Raw genomic sequence first — 19,833 nt, 5'->3', positions numbered from 1 at the left:
GGATTGGATTTGGATTGGATTTGGATTGGATTTGGATTGGATTTGGATTGGATTTGGATTGGATTTGGATTGGATTTGGATTGGATTTGGATTGGATTTGGATTGGATTTGGATTGGATTTGGATTGGATTTGGATTGGATTTGGATTGGATTTGGATTGGATTTGGATTGGATTTGGATTGGATTTGGATTGGATTTGGGTTGAATTTGGATTGGATTTGAATTGGATTTGGATTGGATTTGGATTGGATTTGGATTGGATTTGGATTGGATTTGGATTGGATTTGGATTGGATTTGGATTGGATTTGGATTGGATTTGGATTGGATTTGGATTGGATTTGGATTGGATTTGGATTGGATTTGGATTGGATTTGGATTGGATTTGGATTGGATTTGGATTGGATTTGGATTTGATTTGGATTGGATTTGGATTGGATTTGGGTTGAATTTGGATTGGATTTGAATTGGATTTGGATTGAATTGGATTTGGATTGGATTTGGATTGGATTTAGATTGGATTTGGATTGGATTTGGATTGGATTTGGATTAGATTTGGATTGGATTTGGATTGGTTTTGGATCGGATTTGGATTGAATTTGAATTGGATTTGGATTGGATTTGGATTGGATTGGGTGTGGATTGGATTTAGATTGGATTTGGATTGGATTTGGATTGGATTTGGATTGGATTTGGATTAGATTTTGATTGGATTTGGATTGGATTGGACTGAATTACATTTGAATTGGATTGGATTTGGATTGAATTTGGATTGGATTTGGATTTGATTTGGATTGGATTTGGATTGGATTTGGATTGGATTTGGATTGGATTTGGATAGGATTTGGATTGGATTTGGATAGGATTTGGATTGGATTTGGATTGGATCTGGATTGGATTTGGATTGGATTTGGATTTGATTTGGATTGGATTTGGATTGGATTTGGATTGGATTTGGATTGGATTTGGATTGGATTTGGATTGGATTTGGATAGGATTTGGATTGGATTTGGATTGGATTTGGATTGGATTTGGATTGGATTTGGATTGAATTTGGATTGGATTGGGTGTGGATTGGATTTGGTTTGGATTTGGATTAGATTTTGATTGGATTTGGATTGGATTGGACTGGATTACATTTGGATTAGATTTAAATTGGATTTGGCTTGGTTTTGGATTGGATTTGGATTGGATTTGGATTTGGATTACATTTTGATTGGATTTGGATTGGATTGGACTGAATTACATTTGAATTGAATTGGATTTGGATTGGATTTGGATTGAATTTGGATTGGATTTAGATTGGATTTGGATTGGATTTGGATTGGATTTGGATTGGATTTGGATTGGATTTGGATTGAATTTTGATTGGATTTGGATTGGATTTGGATTTGATTTGGATTGGATTTGGATTGGATCTGGATTGGATTTGGGTTGGATTTGGATTTGATTTGGATTGGATTTGGATTGGATTTGGATTGAATTTGGATTGGATTTGGATGTGGGTTGAATTTGGATTGGATTTGAATTGGATTTGGATTGAATTGGATTGTGTGGTAGTTTAGCAACTACTTAGTAGGCCAGCCATTTGGTTAGAGTAGTTTTAATAAAACTGTCAAATAATAAAGATCGAACCCTCCACATATTGGCCACGAGGATCGGATTTGAAGTTATTACTGGAAATGGAATATAAATTATGTCATCCAGAACAACGTTACCGCTGACGCAGAAACCGTCGGTCCAGCTCATTGAATTTGGAATGCCAGGCGAATTTCACTGGATGCAATATTGCGACTGGAAATCCAACCGAAATGAAGCGAATTTTTATAATTACGACATCGACTGCATTTGCCATTGGTCGGACGGCTAAACGAGTGGCGAAAGAAGTACATGGACATGTGCTTTGGTGTTCGCGGTCTATTTGCAGAAATGGTACTAGCTGTATCCAAACAAATTATCAGCGTAGATGTACTCCCGGATGGACTATCAGACAAGGTGCGACAGGAAAGTTATCCAACCCAGTCAAAAGATTAATGGTTTCAAGAGCTAGCCCTGTCAAGACAATGCCAAGAATGATTCCGCCGTTCAGCCGACATAAAATCTAGATGATAACTCCATCTAGAATTCAGCCGTACGACGAATGTACACATCTGCGTTGACCTAGGTGCCCCGGAATTTTTCGCAGCCGACAAAGATCACGTTCCATTTCAATCTCTGGTGAAGGCTCTACATCTATGTTTGAAGAAATTACAATCGGCCACTCGGGCGTTGGAAGCCAGGGTGTATACAAGATGGGCCTTTCGAAATTGTCCAATTCTGTTTGCGGTATGGATGTCACCAGATTGATATTGAGTCATGCATTGATAGGTAATTATACTTAAAAAATAATAATAGAATGAAAATTCCTTACGAACAGCCCTCTGAGGCGCATTGATCCGGAGAGAGATATCAAAGTCCTTAACGAGCAACACGCTGACAACGTGTTGGCTCGGAGAAGGCAAGAGTATCAAAGTCCTTAACGGACAACGCGCTGAAGCGTTGGTCCGGAGAAGGCAAAAACAAAATCCTTAATGAGCAACTCGCCGGCAACGTGTTGGCTCAGAGAAGGTAAAAATCAAAGTCCTTAACGGACAACGTGCTGCCAACGCGTTGGTCCGGAGAAGGCACTATTAAAGACCTTAATGGACAACGCGCTAAGGCGTTGGTCCAGAAAAGGCAAAAACAAAATCCTTAACGAGCAATTCACTAACAACGAGTTGGCTCGGAGAAGGTACTAAATCAAAGTCCTTAACGGGCAACGTGCTAGCAACGCGTTGGTTCGGAAAGGCATTTCTTCTTTTACAGCTCTCAGCAATCCGAGAAGATAACACTATGTTGACTGAACCAAAAAAACAAGATGTCCAACGAATTACGATGCAGATCTACAAAAAATGAGTCCTAGAAACGATTACATTGAGTAAGCACTGATGAGGAGTTGAACCACAGTGATGATTTGAAGTAGAAAATCAAAATATATTTTCGCAAAACGCACAGAGAGTTCAAAAAAGATAAGTTATTAGGTTAAATCATCAAAGCATAACAGTATTTATCTGGTTTATATGTTTATATAGATAACACCTCATTAGCGGTTGTATGTAAAAACCACTCCGGCCATACTCAAATTTCCACGATCACGTTGTACTAAGTCCACCCATCTTGTCTGTTATGCTTCACGTTTTCCCGTACCTTCTGGATTGGATGCACTACCTTCTTAAGTTAATAAAAGGGAAAGATAGAAAGAAACACTCATTTGATGGACGAAAGCTCGCGAAAAATGCTGGGATTGTTTGAAGCGCTAGGTTCATCTATTACAAGAGGGCTTGAGTCAATACGTTTGTTAAGAAGTTTTGAAGAAACAAGGCTCGTTCAATTATAAACAAAAGGAGATGTGGTAGTTTAGCAACTACTTAGTAGGCCAGCCATTTGGTTAGAGTAGTTTTAATAAAACTGTCAAATAATAAAGATCGAACCCTCCACAGATTGGATTTGGATTGGATTTGGATTTGATTTGGATTGGATTTGGATTGGATTTTAATTGGATTTGGATTGGATTTGGATTTGGATTTGGGTTGGATTTGGATTGGATTAGGATTGGAATTGGATTGGATTTGAATTGGATTTGGATTGGATTTGGATTGAATTTGGATTGGATTTGGATTGGATTTGGATTGGATTTGGATTGGATTTGGATTGGATTTGGATTGGATTTGGGTTGGATTTGGATTGGATTTGGATTGAATTTGGATTGGATTTGGATTTGGGTTGAATTTGGATTGGATTTGGATTGGATTTAGATTGGATTTGGATTGGATTTGGATTAGATTTTGATCGGATTTGGTTAAGAGTTGGGAATTTAGATCGGATTTAGATTAGATTTTGATTGGATTGGATTTAGATTGATTTTGGATTGGATTATATATGGATATGATTTGGTTTCATTTTAGATTTGGATTGGATCGGACTTAGATTGGATTTGGATTGCAAATAGATTGGATTTGGATTGGGATATGATTAGATTTGGATCGGACTTGGATTGGATTAGGATCATATTTGGATTAGATTTGGTTTTGGATTGAATTGTATTGTATTTGTATTTGAATTGGGTTCGAATAGGATTTGAATTGGATGGTCGATTATATTGGATCAGAACTTAAATTGGATTTGGATTAAATTTTGAATAAATGTTTACCTAAAGAATTAGAACTGCATTATTATTGGTTTGGATAGTACTAGGATTCCGATTGGGTTTAGATTGAATGCGGATTGATGCTGTTATTTGATGTGCAGTGAGGCATTTCATATGGGATTTTTCTGCATATGAATAACGTTTTGAATTAATGTTATATGTTTATATTTTTCTATGAATGCTATTTTGTAGGGGCAGTATGTAACATGAAATACAGCCCAGATTCGCTGGTTGGGTCACGACTGCGCCCCGAATAGCGAACCGTGTTTGTTCGTTGGGTCAAGTGACAACTGATTAGAATGCTCAGGACACACGCAAATGACAAAAAAACGTCACGAAACACTCACATACTTGCACAAACGTTCTATATATAGGAGCTGCGATGCAACGAAAGTCAGACATCAAACTCGTTTTGACATTGACAGTGCTTTTTGATTGGGTTTTGCCCCAACCAGTGAACATTCAACCATCGAGACAGCCCATCAAACGAGTCCCCAACGAACGAATCGGCACTGTATATGTATGTCAAAAAAAAAAAAAGAACTTGTTAAAATAAGAAAGTGAATTTTTGTAAAAGGAATTTTGGGGTTTTAAGTCAACCTTTACAAGATACAATTTATAAATTCTCAATTGTCATTGCCAAGTGGTGTTACAAACTGCATGCTAGGTGAAATACAAGGCATGTAGGATACAATTTACACAAAAGGAAATAATAATGAATTTCACCAAAACCAGATAGAAATATAGTAAAAGTGGGTAAATATAATTTCTTACTTAGTGGAAGCTTATGTCAAATTGAACAATATTTAATGAGATTTGTTCCAAATTGAACTTAATTGAAATTTAATCTTGCCTAATTCAGGATTGAATTATAATTTAAATGCTTTTTATGCAATATTTCCAAGAGTAGAGAAGAAAGCGATTGTAGTGTATAGAGGCTTAACTATGAAATTAATTTAATAAATTGTAAAATGTGTTTATTTGCTAGAGAAGAATCGATTTTGGTTTATTCATATGATCGGGATACGTACCGCCAAAGCCGAACATGAACAGTTTGCCTGCTGTCTGCATGATCACCAGCCGCAGAGTCAGTCGCAATACGCGACCAGATCGGTGATGGTTGATGATTTACCGACACATGCAAGCGCCCTTATGTACACCGTTGTGTGAATGAAGCTGACTGAATGTACGGTACCCAAAAAAAAGAAGGGAGAGTACCGCCGGCATCGGCGAAGGCTTTGAATGTGTTTGTGTGGGTGAATGGGGACGAAGTTGGCTGATAGGTCGTTCGTGTGAAACCTCGAATTCAGTTTGTTAACGAGTTTTGCGACAGACGGATGTCTCCAATGTGGAGGTACAGTTGGTCGGTTGATTTTTTCAGTTTTCTTGTTCAAACACGAGTTTGAACGACTGTTTACTACACTTTTGTCGATTAAAAATTCGATCAGTTGCATTCGCTTACTATAGCAAAAACCGTTGAAATTGAACAAAGTTGATACATATAGCAGAATCATTACAAAACAGGCTTTCTGTTCCATCATTAAAAGTCTCCAAAATATCTTCCCTATTGTTACATTAGCATTAGCATTAAGCGAGTCGCACAAATTCGTAGGTGGTACAATCCTAGACCGCTGTTATGAGGGTTGCCTCCTTCCCGTCCGAACCAAAGCACAAAGATTTGGGACTAATCTCTGACTCTTAGACAAGACTGACGCAATCCTCCAATGGTCGAGCACTGTCCTGGCCTGTCCTGCGACTGCTGAGGAATGGGAAAGGATGGTTAGTTTTGGACACCTATGAAAAATGTAGACAACTCTACGATCTTTCAGGCCTAGGTGTCACGGGGGCCTAGGGCCCATATAGCCGAGGCGGTAAACGCACGGGTATTCAGCATGACCATGCTGAGGGTGACGGGTTCGATTCCCGGTCGGTCCAGGATCTTTTCGTAAAGGAAATTTCCTTGACTTCCTTGGGCATAGAGTATCTTCGTGCCTGCCACACGATATACACATGCAAAATGGTCATTGGCAGAGGAAGCTCTCAGTTAATAACTGTGGAAGTGCTCATAGAACACTAAGCTGAGAAGCAGGCTTTGTCCCAGTGAGGACGTTACGCCAAGAAGAGGAGAGGAGGAGTGTCACGGGAATTAGGGTGTTGTTAGTGGAAGGGTAAACTCCAAAGGATACGCTTGGTTAACGTTCAGTCACACCATTGTTAGGCTGCTTCGAATCAGTTGTATGCCCAATTCAGCCTGGTTTTCTCGTCATATTGTTGGCATTTGGTTGAATTACTAGATTCTTTGGTTGATAATCTGAAATATAAAATAATATTAACATCGTACGTCAAATAAGCTACATATTAGTTGTAGTGTCTACCTAATGGTTGTGTGCATAGGATATCTACCTACATGATATACTATTCATGACAGTACCTAAATGTCTAGGTATGATTCATTATATCTACCTAAGGTAGTATAAATACGGGTGTTCATTGGACCACAGAGCAGAGACTGCACAAGTCTTGGACTTGTCAACATCTTTAATATTCTTCTTTTGGAAGATATAAAATTAGTGATACGCTCGCCACAGTTACATATTTTTAAAATATTATTTATATCGTACGATACATTTACCTGAATCCTGCTGAAATAAAATGTTAATTAGCAGTACATTGAAACACAAATACTACAAAACACAAGGAAAAGAGCATCAAACTTTGATCTTGGAATATTTAAAAATACGGTGAATATCAAGATCAAAATTTGATTTGGTAGATCTTACACCGCAACGCACCATTCTAAGGTGATCTACCCACGTTACGGGGTAAAATATCTTCCCTATTGCTACAATAACTAAAATAAAGTGATCGAATTTTGTATCGACAAATGTACATACGACCTATTCAAATCGAGCTCCAGAAATATTGTGACTTGTGACATAGGGGTGGTTCAAAATGGTCGATTTTTGCGTGACGTAATTTATGGACGTTCCCTAACTTTACCAAACACGGTATGTAACATATGTTAACAAAAAAGAAATTTTCACATGAGGCTTTGGGCTGATTTGTGAAAAAATACCCGGATTTTTCACGTTTCTCAAATGCTCAATGTATGAGTTGCTATGGGAACAGCGAACTTCCCCTTCGATTTTCTCCGTTCGTGGATTTTGTTAGATACGGTGTTTGGTAAAGTTAGGCTTGAATTTATGCTGGCCTTACTCTCACAGAAAATTTGACGTTTGAGCGGTGCCGACACCTCTCAAACGTCAAATTTCGTGTGAGAGTAAGCAGGCCAGTATAATTTCGTGCAGTAATCCATAGTCGGTGCTATTATTCCGTAAGGAAAAGTGACATTTCTCCCCATGTAGATCAGTTGTCAAAATTACTTGCGGAGAAAGGAGAAATTTTATTGAGTGCTCTCCTTGGGAACAGGAAACCTCGAAGCACAGACAGAAACTCCCTCGCGAGAAAATGAGGAAGTGATTTTGGCGATTTTCTGAGGAGTGAAAATAAAACTCAGAAATCACAACGCAAATCCTCAACAGCACCGAGCGCGAGCTTGCCGCGCAGCGAGGAGTTTGTCCAAAACTCATAATTGCTTGTTGTGTTTCTCACGTCCACTCACACTCAAAAAGCTCTCGCGAGTTCCACTCCCATACAAAGAAAAACTCTCGAGGCGAAAATCGCACTCAAAAACCCGAAATAATCATCCGCTCTTTTTTCGTTCCCCTCTTCCTCGCTCAGTTTTTATTGCCTCTCTGTTTGGGGTTCGTTCGCTCCCTCACGACGAGGCAAAAGAAAAACACCGCTCTAGAGCATGTTGCAAAACTCTTTTGATTTCGAGGAGGATTATCAAGCCTGCCTCGAAGAAGCGCTGAAACAGTCGTAAAATCTAACAAGAACCAGCTCACATACGTCGCTAGCCCAAGAAAACTTCTCAGTTCTTCGGCATCACGTAATGGTCTGAAACAAGGTCTAAAACTACTTTACTTACGGTAGGTTGAGTATTTTCCAGGGGGTGGGAAACTCGGCACAATGTGCCCGGCACATTAATGACGCAGGCTAGGCTGTCATCAAACTGGCAATACATTTTTTGTTTGTTTTTTTTTTTTTTTTTGAGGAGAAAGAAAATGAAGAAAGTAAGGAAAACAACTTTTCTCAATACTTTGGAAAAAAACGCAACTGGAATCGAATGTTTTTGAAGCTCGAAAGCCGCAATTTTCTTTCCAGCTGTGTCTAATGGGAGGCGTGACAAGAATGAGGACCAAGATGAGGATCCAAAGCGCTGGATTTCTTAGCAGCAGCACCAAGACACGTCTCCCTGATTTTACTGAAACAAGCGCAGCCCCTGGCGCAGCTAGTGGGGTTTTCCACGGTACTGATATTTATTCGGCGGAGTATTTTTTTGCCAAAAACATGCTTTCAAATATCAGCAAGATCGTAGCATAATCAGGAGATTGCTTTTGAATCGGTTTTAGATTACAATAAAGTTGCAAGAATCTGGATCAAAACAAAACAAGCGAAAGGTTGCCAGATACACAAAAAGCAATTAATCAACTGACAGCATGACTACCAGCACGCTGGCACACTTCGGCACATTTGTCACAAAATTAAATGTGCCGAGTTGCTCACCCCCTGGACCACCCGGATAAAAACTAACCATAAGGTGTTTGGTGAAAACCATTCTTGCACCATACAGTGTACCAGCTACAATAATGTATATTGTAATGAAATGGTTCACTAAAAGCTTCGCACATTGTAGCTACTATACATTTACATTCAATTTTTATGTAACAATTTATTATACTGTTTTTCTTACGTTGGAACCATTCACTTTTCCGAAACATTATTTTTCCGTGCATTTTTAATTATTTATTCAGTTTTAGATTTTTTCCGTGCTTTGTTTTGTTGATGTTTGTGACTTTTTTGATGCAAAGGAAAAGACAGAAAAAAGTGAATAAGTTGAAACATCAATTTGAAGTCAATAAAATGTTTAAATAAGTAGTAAACCAGATGTGTTAAGAACTGCAGATCCAAGAGATATGGCGGGCTAGGTATGTAGAGTGCGATGAGAGGAATACGATTGACGATCTTTATCGTTGACGTAGAGCCATCTTTAACATATGGACTGGATTGAATACTGAAAGAAATTCTAATATAGCTGCATTAACATGTCTACAGGGTCTAACTCGTTTTGTAAACAAACATTGTTTCTGTCGCTGTAGGGTCTATCTCGATCCACCCATGCATGTCGACACCCTTAACAGAAAGAGCGAAGATAGATTTTTCTGATAACGGTACCCAGATGCGTGGGTGGATCGAGATGAACCCTACAGCGACAGAAACAATGTTTGTTTACAAAACGAGTTGGACCCTTTAGACATGTTAATGCAGATAGGTTCGTCTGTGGGTTCCCTTTTTAACCTAACTTATACTTGAATCGAACTTGACAGTTTTCTCATGAGTTGTTATGTATTTCCCCGTGTATTTCAAACTTTGGTCAAACTGGAGCCTCAATATTACAATAACGGTTAAACACGCTGTAATGATACTTATGTACCTCGTCACCCACTTCATGCAACTACATTAGTGGTCTAATAATACTCAGCGCGCTCGGCATAGTTCCATCATGCCGCTGAAAGTGTTGCCACAAATAATGCTTAGTTTGCGAAACCCGGTTATCTGGCTGGTGGAGCATGGGAGCCTCAGCTTCAACTGTTAATGCAATCAGAGACTACTCAGACCTCGACTCAGACTTAGACGTGGGCGATCCAATATATGAAGGGTTATCCAAAACGCTCTGGAGAATTTCCTAAGCGCATTCTCATAATGCTAGTAAGCCTAAGATCAAGGGGTAGTCACTCTACACACTTCATTTGTGCCAACGTTTTTTTAATGTGCCTACCAGTGTGCACTGGTGTGCCCTAGTGTGCCGGGGTGTTGAGGTGCCGAGGCTGCAAAATGTATTATGGTGGCTGCTATAAAAATGCCAGAAATATTCTCAGCAAACCATGACTATCAGAATATTTTATTTGTCATCTGAAAAAAAAATGTTGGCCTTGGGTTTGCAAAGATGTTCCTAATAGCTTGATTCTTCGGTTTATTATCAATTTCATCCATCTTGTTAATATTTTTTTTTAATTTTAGGATTAATCTCCGATGGGCTTAGATGATGGGACTCGAAAATCATAGTAACTTAATGGACATGCAGACAATACCGCAACTTGCGTCCAACTTTTGGGTCTCACAATTACAGATGTCAACCATTCCAATAAAAATTTTTCACCATTCATCGTTAAAACGAACCTGTCGGATGTCCCTACAATACGGAGCTCTTTCGTTGATCAAATTGGTGCACAATACTCAAGTGTCGGCGTGTTGAAAACCAGATTTTTTGATACGTAAAAGTCGACTTCACTCCAAATTCATAAATAGAACCTTAAGTCGGATGTATCAGAAGGTCGGCTCCAGAGGCACGGTATCCTCCATTTGGGCCATTACCCTCTACCCTATGTTTTACGTATAGCACTCCCATTTGATTCTAACGAATGGATTAGGATGAACCTATTTCCGAGAGTCTACTATTTCGACCATAAACAGTTTCGGTATTCCTCCCCAAATAAGGACAAGGGTTTATGTCAGAAGTTCTATTCGAAACTTGAGAACATTTTTGAGCAACGGTAATTCAAGTACTTCGGAAATTTCAAAGAATACTTCTCAAAGGATTTATGAAAAGTTGTATCCTGAAGATTTCATTATTTCGCAATCATTTGTATAAATTTCTCCAGCTATTCCGAAAGTAAGACAGTTTTTTTTAAGACAATCACCATATCACCATGATTTTTTCAGAACTGTTCAACACTGTGCAAAATCATTTTCATTTGAGTGAAAAACAGTCTGAATCTCTTTCATCAGGCCTCATCTGTAAAATCGAACACGTTAATAAGATAATGAGAATTAATAATGAAACATTAATGCAAGTTTATGCAAACCTTTTTTTTTTGATGGCAGATAAACAATTTATTTCGGTCGTCAAGGTGTCAAAGTGTGCTGAGAATAGTTTCTTCGAATTTCAGTTCAGTGCTATTTTATAGCAGACGCCATTATGGCTAGCGTGCAAAACTGGGTGCCACTCGGTGCCACTGGTGTGCCCGGTGTGCCCAAGGCACACTGTGTAGAGTGACTACCCCTTGCCTAAGATACCATTAGTAGGAGGAAAATGACAAGATAATATAACATTACTGGCGTTCGATTTGAATAGGTCTAATGAACATAGGAATCACAGCAAACATACGACCTATTCAAATCAAACGCCAGATTATATGGTTTATGTAATGTAAACAATATAACATAACAAAAAAGAACCATTCCAAAATTATATAATATATATAATATATATAACCAGTAGTAAAATTACAATTAAAAACAATATATTAACGGTAAATTTTATTGTTTGAAACCATACATGTATCATACAATGTACGGTTTATTAAAACCCACGTGTCAGTATTTATAACAATTCATTTACAATATAATGTATGGTTTTGCAAAAAAAATATATATGGAGAAAAATATTTTTTTATATTGTTACAATACTTAACAACTATAGACACTATATTGTCGTCGCAGTTGAAACCCGAAGATTCCTCACACCCGACAATCGAATTTTCTCAAAATCCATACGTGAAACCTAACGTCGGACGTAGTGCGCTGAACAGCGGACCTGGCTCTCTGTCCAGCGCACTGTGCCCGACGTACGTGCGACATACGGTTGAGGAGAAAAATCGATTTTCGCGTGTCAAAAATTCCGATTTTCAACTGCACGAACAATAGATTCCATAGACTCGCGGAGGTGAAGACAACTGTACACACTTAAATTAAATCGCCGACCTCAGCAAACGGATTGCCGAGAATCCAACAGCCGAGAATCCCGTAATAATTTTCACCGAATCTCGATAAAAGTTTTACCGAGATGTCGTTAAAACTTTGCCGAGATCTCGGTAATCCAACTTTTTTACCGAGATCTCGGCAAAGTTCACCGAGACTCGGTAATGGTTTACCGAAATCTCGGATAAATTTTTACCGAGAATCAGTAAATATTTTACCGAGATATCAGCTGTTGGATTCTCGGTAAACCGTTTACCGAGATCAATTTCTGAATTTAAGTGTGTAGCCAAACGAACTGTCAGTTCGTGTAGCCAAACGAGCATGACGTCATGATTTCAATAGCGACAATGGATTGCGTGACGTCATATTCGCTCGGTACACTCTAAATTCACGGCAAAACACACTAAAGCCGTTTTGCTCAACCATGTCTCCGCGAGTCTATGGAATCTATAGTGTCTATATTAACAACCCGTATACTGCCGTTCTAAGCATATCTGTACCATGTTGTTTTTCTACGCATATTGTCCCACTGCTCTAACTTAAGTTCTATCTTATGTCGTTTTCGTTTTTACGGTGGCGCTACACCGGTGCAGCACTTTTGCACCGAAAATGTTCGTTTTTGATTTTCATGCTACACCGGTGTAGCACTTTTTCTGCACCGTTCAAGATAGTGCAGCACTCAAAAATTCGAGAGTGTAGCAGGTGCGCACCGTGTCCACCAATCAGCGTTTGCAAAGTTGTAAATATTTTGGTTTTTATTCACGCACACCAACGCAACTGCACCGAAAATGTTCGTTTTTTCTGTGAAAAGTGTAGCACGAAGTGGTGTAGCATCGCCACAAAAACGAAAACGACATTATTTACAATTTACTGTATGGTGTCTACATCACATTTTATTGTTTTTGTATTTTTTATTTTTACAGTGGTGTCTATTGTAAAAATATGGTTTTAAATAGTACTGTTACAATACAACGTTCGGTTTTTCTACTGTATTTTTTATTCGGGCAATTGCTATATTGACTTACTTCAAAAGTGTTCAATTTGTAATATTAGCAAATAGGGCAATTATTCGCCGTGATAAAGTTAGGCAAATATTTGCACAACAATGTTTTTGAAAATTTATTTGGTCAGTACACACATGACAAATAAATTTTCAATTTTTGCCAAATAAATATTTGCACATTTGGCAAAGCGTGTACTGAATGCTTCAGCACAGAGAGACAAAAAGCCAGCTGGGAGCTAATTTATAAAATAACAATATGCCATCTTTCATCCCCCTTGGGCGTTACTTCTGTTACGCATTTTATCGAAGACTCACTGAGTGCGGCCCTGTTTGACTTTGCGTGTTTTCTGTCGCCGTCGTCGCACTCTAGCACTGACAGCTGAATTATTTACAAAATTTAGTGGTGTCGGCTTTTGTGTGCTTCAAAACTTCAGTAAAAATTGTGAAATTACTTGCAAAAAGTGGTGATATATCCATAAAACTTTTACATTCGTCGGATCTTTAGCCAGTGTCCAACCGAATATGACTGCATTCGAAGGTAATTTCACAGATTCTCTATGCAATAAAACGGATTGAAAATGTTCGGCTTTTGCGTCCGCAGAATTTGGCGTCATGCCGGAGATTGGCAAGGCAATCGATGAGATGGAATGGATGTTACCGACCGATGTCCAAGCGGAAGCCATTCCACTGATCTTGGGCGGTGGCGATGTGCTGATGGCGGCGGAGACCGGTAGCGGTAAAACGGGCGCGTTTTGTTTGCCGATTTTGCAGATCGTGTGGGAGACGCTGAGAGACATCCGGGAGGGGAAAGCCGGGAAGGCGGTGGGTAATGCGGGGAAACCGTGGACACTGTCGTTTACGGATCGTGGCCATGCGATGGCGGTGACGCCGGACGGATTGCGCTGTCAGTCGCGGGAGTTCAAGGAATGGCACGGATGTAGGGCGACGACCGGTGTGCGCGGTAAGGGGAAGTACTACTACGAGGCCACGGTTACGGACGAAGGGCTGTGCCGTGTGGGCTGGAGCACGGAGCAGGCCAATCTGGACCTGGGAACGGATAGGTTCGGGTTCGGATTCGGCGGAACGGGAAAGAAGTCCAACTCTAAGCAGTTCGATAGTTATGGGGAAGCGTTCGGAAAGATGGACGTGATCGGGTGCATGCTGGATTTGGACCGAGGAGAGGTCAGTTTCACGAAGAATGGCGTATCGTTGGGACTGGCATTCAAGATAAACGATGCGAAGCTGAGGGAATCCGGCTTCTTTCCGGCGGTGGTGTTAAAAAATGCTGAAATGTCGTTCAACTTTGGCGAAACGGATTTTAAGTATCCGATTCCGGATGGATATGTGGCGGTTTGCAAGGTACCGCATGACTATCTGGCGCTGAATTCGAACACCGGAAGTGAAAGTGCCGCGGTGGATTCGAAGCCGAAACCTAACGCACCGCAGGTAAATCGAAAAGTCTTTTTGTTTGCACTTTGAAGAGTTCGGAACAGACATTTTAACAAAAGCAGTACACTAAGGTCTTTTTTTACACGGCTTTTTTTACACGGTTTCGCGAATTAACACGGTTTTTTTACACGGATTCGCGAATAGGACGTAATCAGTGAAGTACTAGATTGAAAGTAGTGAGCTGGATTTTTGTATGGTGAGATGATCAATTCTCTATTTCTGCAATGAAATGGTGCAAACAGCGTGGCTTATATGATTTATTGGCTAACTTTATGCTGTTTGAGCAAAAGTTTGGGTAACTGTGTTGTTGTATTATTTTTTTTGCAACTTCAACAACACAGTTATCCAAACTTTTGCTGAAACAGCATCAAATTAGTCAATATATCATATAACCCACGCTGTTTGCACCATTTCATTGCAGAAATGGAGAATTGATCATCTCACCATACTAAAATCCAGCTCACTACTTTCAATTTAGTACTTCACTGATTGCCTCCTATTAACACGGTTTTTTCAACTTTCTCGCGCTAAGTGTCTAGAAGGGAACTCTTACTAAAAGGAAGAAATGGGATTTATGGGAAAGGATTGCAACAAGGGAGTTGAAAAGTGGTATGAGATGAAGGCGGATGATGATGTACAGGGTGTTCAATAAGTTCGGATACACCATATAACTTCAATTAATTTCATATCTGTAATTCAGATTTTCAAAGTAAATGTATTTATTGAAAGGTCATATAACACTGATCAAATATAGCATATGGTTTTGAATAAAGTTTTTTCAACTTTTTTTTATAAGCCTTAGGTGTATCTCAAGTTTGTTAGCTCCGGCACGCTGGAATAATTTTCGATAAGTTGCTCAAGCTACAGAAGTCTAAAACGTTGACTTTTGAGTTTACATCTCACTATACTATATTAAAATAACTAAATTAATAGACAAAACCTTTACACTGCTATTTCAGTGATGATATGGTGATAAATTTGCAAATTTAGTCAAAATGTGCTTAAATCTATGAAAAAGACATAAAAACATTATATAAAGCCAATTTTGGTTCGAATTTCCCACAATAGGGATATAATCAAGTTTTAGAAAAGATAACTATGGATTAAACTGAGATATAACGCAGCCTTGCTTTTTGACAAAACAAAAATCATTAAACCAGGTACAGCGGCAATTTTAGCAATTTTAAAGATCAAAATAAAATGAGTCCGTATTTCACCCAATCTGAATCTTATAGATTATTTCGTATGGCCATAGTTGCCACCACTAATGCTGAGGACAACAACCTAATTTGATTCAACTTAACACCATTACTCAATAAAAGCTAGACGAAATACCAATGACAGACGTGCGTGCCGGCCAAAAGGAACTTGAGACACATTTGCAATTATTACAAAAGGATAAAGGACAGTTTATTTCAAAACATATACTGTATTTGATCAGTATTATGTGAGCTTTCAATTAATACATTCACTTTGCAAAACTGAATTACAGATGGGAAATAAATTCAATTTTACTGTGTATCCGAACTTATTGAACACCGTGTAAGAGGTCTGCAGGAAAGGGATGTGTGGGGGGTCTGTTTCTTTAAGGGGGGGGGGGGAGGGTGGGAGAGGTGGGTTTAATATATGGGGGGGTTTCTTAAAGGTGATTTTTGGAGTATGGTTCAGCGTCCTACGGGTCCATGGAGCATAGTTCTGAAGCGAAGTAATTTTCAAGGATATTCTAGGGCATCCAAGAACTTCCGCGAATAAAGATCTTAATCTACAAGCGTAATCGATGGATTGTAGTCACATTACTGATACGGTGCCACATCATACAGGTCTTTAGATCACAGTTCTGTAGAGACGTAGTTTTCAAAGATATTGTAGGACCTCCAAGAACTTCCGAGAGTACAGGCCTGAAAATCTATGAGCGTAATCAATAGGAAGCAATCAGTGAAGTACTAGATTGAAAGTAGTGAGCTGGATGTTTGTATGGTGAGATGATTAATTCTTTGTTTCTGCAATGAAATGGTGCAAACAGCGTGGGTTATATGATTTCTTGCCTAATTTGATGCTGTTTGAGCAAAAGTTTGGGTAACTGTGTTGTTGAAGTTGTAAGAAATAAATAATACAACAACACAATGGGGCACGTTCGGTGTAGTACTAGATTTGTAGTAATGAGCTGAATTTTTGTATGGTGAGAAGGTCCATTCTCCGTTTCTGCAAAGAAATGGTGCAAAAAGCGTGGGTATTATGATTCCTTGCCTAATTTGATGCTGTTTGAGCAAAACTTTGGATAACTATGTTGTTTATGTTGCAAGAAATGGAGAAAACAACAACACAGTCACCCAAACTTTTGCTCAAACAGCATCAAATTAGGCAAGAAATCATAATACCCACGCTTTTTGCACCATTTCATTGCAGAAACGGAGAATTGACCTTCTCACCATACTAAAATTCAGCTCATTACTACAAATCTAGTACTTCACCGATCTGTCCTATTAACCAAACTTTTGCTCAAACAGCTTCAAATTAGGCAAGAAATCATATAACCCACGCTGTTTGCACCATTTCATTGCAGAAACGGAGAATTGATCATCTCACCATACAAAAATTCAGCTCACTACTTTCAATCTAGTACTTCACTGATTGCTTCCTATTAATTGTTGCTATATTATTGATGCGGTGTACCATCCTACAGATCCATGGAGCATGGTTCTGTAGAAAACTACTTCCTAAATATGCTCTAGGTCATCCAAGAATGTCCGCGAATAAAGAATTCAACATCTACAAGCGTAACAAATGGATTTTTGTTACATTACTGATACGGTGTAACATCCTACAGGTCCATGGAGCATAGTTCTGAAGAGATGTTATTTTCAAGGATATTCTTGGGCATCCAAGAACTTCCGCGAGCAGTGGATTGTAGTTACATAACTGATACGGTGCAACATCCTACAGGTCCTTAGAGCATAGTTCTGTAGAGACTTACGTTTCCAAGATATTCTAGGACCTCCAAGAACTTCCGCGAGTACAGGCCTGAAAATCTACGAGCGTAAATCAATTAATTGTTGCTATATTACTGATGCATTGTAACATCGTGCAGGTCCATGAAGCATAGTTCTGAAGAGAAGTTATTTTAAGGATATTTTAAGACATCCAAGAACTTCCGCGAACAAAGGTCTTACGATCTACAAGCGTTATCGATGGATTGTAGTCACATTACTGATACGATGCAACATCCTATAGGTCCTTACAGCATAGTTCTGTAGAGACGTAGTTTTCAAAGATATTCTATCCAAGAACTTCCGCGAATAAAGGCTTTAAGATCTATAAGCGTAATGGATGAATTGTAGTCACATTACTGATACGGTGCAACATTCTAAAGGTCCTTAGAGGATAGTTCTGTAGCGACGTAGTTTTTAAAGATATTCTAGGACCTCCTAGAACTTCCGAGAGTTCAGGCCTGGAAATCTACGAGCGTAATCAATTAATTGTTTCTATATTATTGATACGGTGTAACATCCTACAGGTCCATGGAGCATAGTTCTGAAGAGAAGTAATTTTCAAGAATATGCTAGGGCTTCCAAAAACTTCCGCGAGTAGTGGCCTTAAAATCTACAAGTGTAATCGATGGATTGTAGTTACATTACTGATACGGTGTTACATCCTACATGTCCACGGAGCATAGTTCTGAAGAGATGTTGTTTTCAAGGATATTCTTGGGTATCCAAGAACTTCCGCGAATATAGACCTTAAGATCTACAAGCGTAATTAGTTACATTACTGATACGGTGCAACATCCTACAGGTCTTTAGAGTCTAGTTCTGTAGAGACGTAGTTTTTAAAGATATTCTAGGACCTCCAAGAACTTCCGAGAGTTCAGGCCTGAAAATCTACGAGCGTTATCAATTAATTTTTGCTATATTGCTGATGCGGTGTTTTATCCTACAAATCCATGGAGCATAGTTCTGTAGAAAAAAAAACTCCCCAAATATGCTCTAGGTCATCCAAGAATTTCCGCGAATAAAGAATTCAAGATCTACAACCGTAACAAATGGATTTTTGTTATATTACTGATACGGTGTAACATCCTACAGGTCCATGGAGCATAGTTCTGAAGAGAAGTTATTTTCAAGGATATTCTAGGGAAACCAAGAACTTTCGCGAGTAGTGGCCTTAAGATCTACAAGCGTAATCGATGAATTGTAGTTACATTAGGGGCTGTTCATAAATCACGTAGACCAAAATTTGCCCATCTCAGACCCCCCCCCCCTCCCCCTCGTAGACTTTTATCCAAACAAAAATTTGAAAATTTGTATGGAGCGTAGACTTTGGCCAGACCCCCCCTCCCCCAAAAAAAGTCCACGTGGTTTATGAACAACCCCTTACTGATACGGTGTAACATCCTACAGGTCCATAGAACATAGTTCTGAAGATAAGTAATTTTCAAGGATATCTTAGGGCATTCAAGAACTTCCGCTAGTAGTGGCCTTAAGATCTACAAGCGTAATCGATGGATTGTAGTTACATTACTGATACGGTACAACATCCTACAGGTCTTTAGAGCATAGTTCTGTAGAGACGTACTTTTCCAAGATATTCTAGGACCTCCAAGAACTTCCGCGAGTATAGGCCTGAAGATCTACTAGCGTATTCAATCAATTGTTGTTACATTACTGATACGGTGTAAAGTCATACAAATTTATGGAACACGGAGATGTTCTAGGTCATCCAAGATCTTCCGCGAGATAAGACCTTAAGATCATAATAAAAAATAATCAATAGATTATTGTAATATTACTGATGCGGTACAACATCCCACAAGTCCATGGAGCATGGTTCTGTAGAGAACTTTTTTCCAAAGATGTTCTAGGTCATCCAGAATTTCCACGAGTGCAGAGTTTAATATCTATAAGCGTAATTGATGGATTTTTTTACATTTTTGATTCGGTGTAACATCTTACAGGTCCATGGAGCATGGTTCTGCAGAGAAGTTATTTTCAAAGATAATCTAGTGATTCCAAGAACTTCTGCGAGTAAAGACCTCAAGATCTATGAACAAAAACAATCGGCAATTGTTGCATTACTAATGCCGTCTAACATCCTATAGGTCTATGAAGCATGGTTCTGTAGAGACTACTATTCAAGAACAATCTAGATCATCCAAGAACTTCTGCAAGTAAAAGCCTTAAGGTCTACAAATATTAAAATGAAATGTTGTTACATAACTGATGCGGTGAAACATCCAGGTTCTTGGCGCAAGATTCCGTTAACGTGTTCTAGGTCATC

The 19,833-nt window shown here is 39.0% G+C and overlaps 1 protein-coding gene across 2 annotated transcripts in view; it reads left to right on the top strand.

Moving 5' to 3' along the window:
• LOC109397121 (ATP-dependent RNA helicase Ddx1) overlaps positions 1–19,833 on the top strand; it is a 42,656-nt gene that overhangs the window by 18,215 nt on the left and 4,608 nt on the right. The window contains exons 1-2 of one of the 2 annotated variants that reach the window (XM_029875071.2): positions 13,483–13,648; positions 13,712–14,556. The exons of the other annotated variant lie outside the window; for it this stretch is intronic. Coding sequence (XP_029730931.2) covers positions 13,633–13,648; positions 13,712–14,556 — 861 coding nt within the window. The 5' untranslated portion in view covers positions 13,483–13,632. Of the gene's footprint in view, positions 1–13,482; positions 13,649–13,711; positions 14,557–19,833 lie in introns of those variants that run through there. 2 annotated transcript variants of the gene reach the window in all.

The sequence above is a fragment of the Aedes albopictus genome, chromosome 3 (assembly GCF_035046485.1).
Source record: "Aedes albopictus strain Foshan chromosome 3, AalbF5, whole genome shotgun sequence".
NCBI classification, from domain to species: domain Eukaryota; kingdom Metazoa; phylum Arthropoda; class Insecta; order Diptera; family Culicidae; genus Aedes; species Aedes albopictus.
The sequence above is the reverse complement of the archived record's forward strand: the minus strand, read 5'-3'. Positions and strand labels throughout refer to the sequence as shown.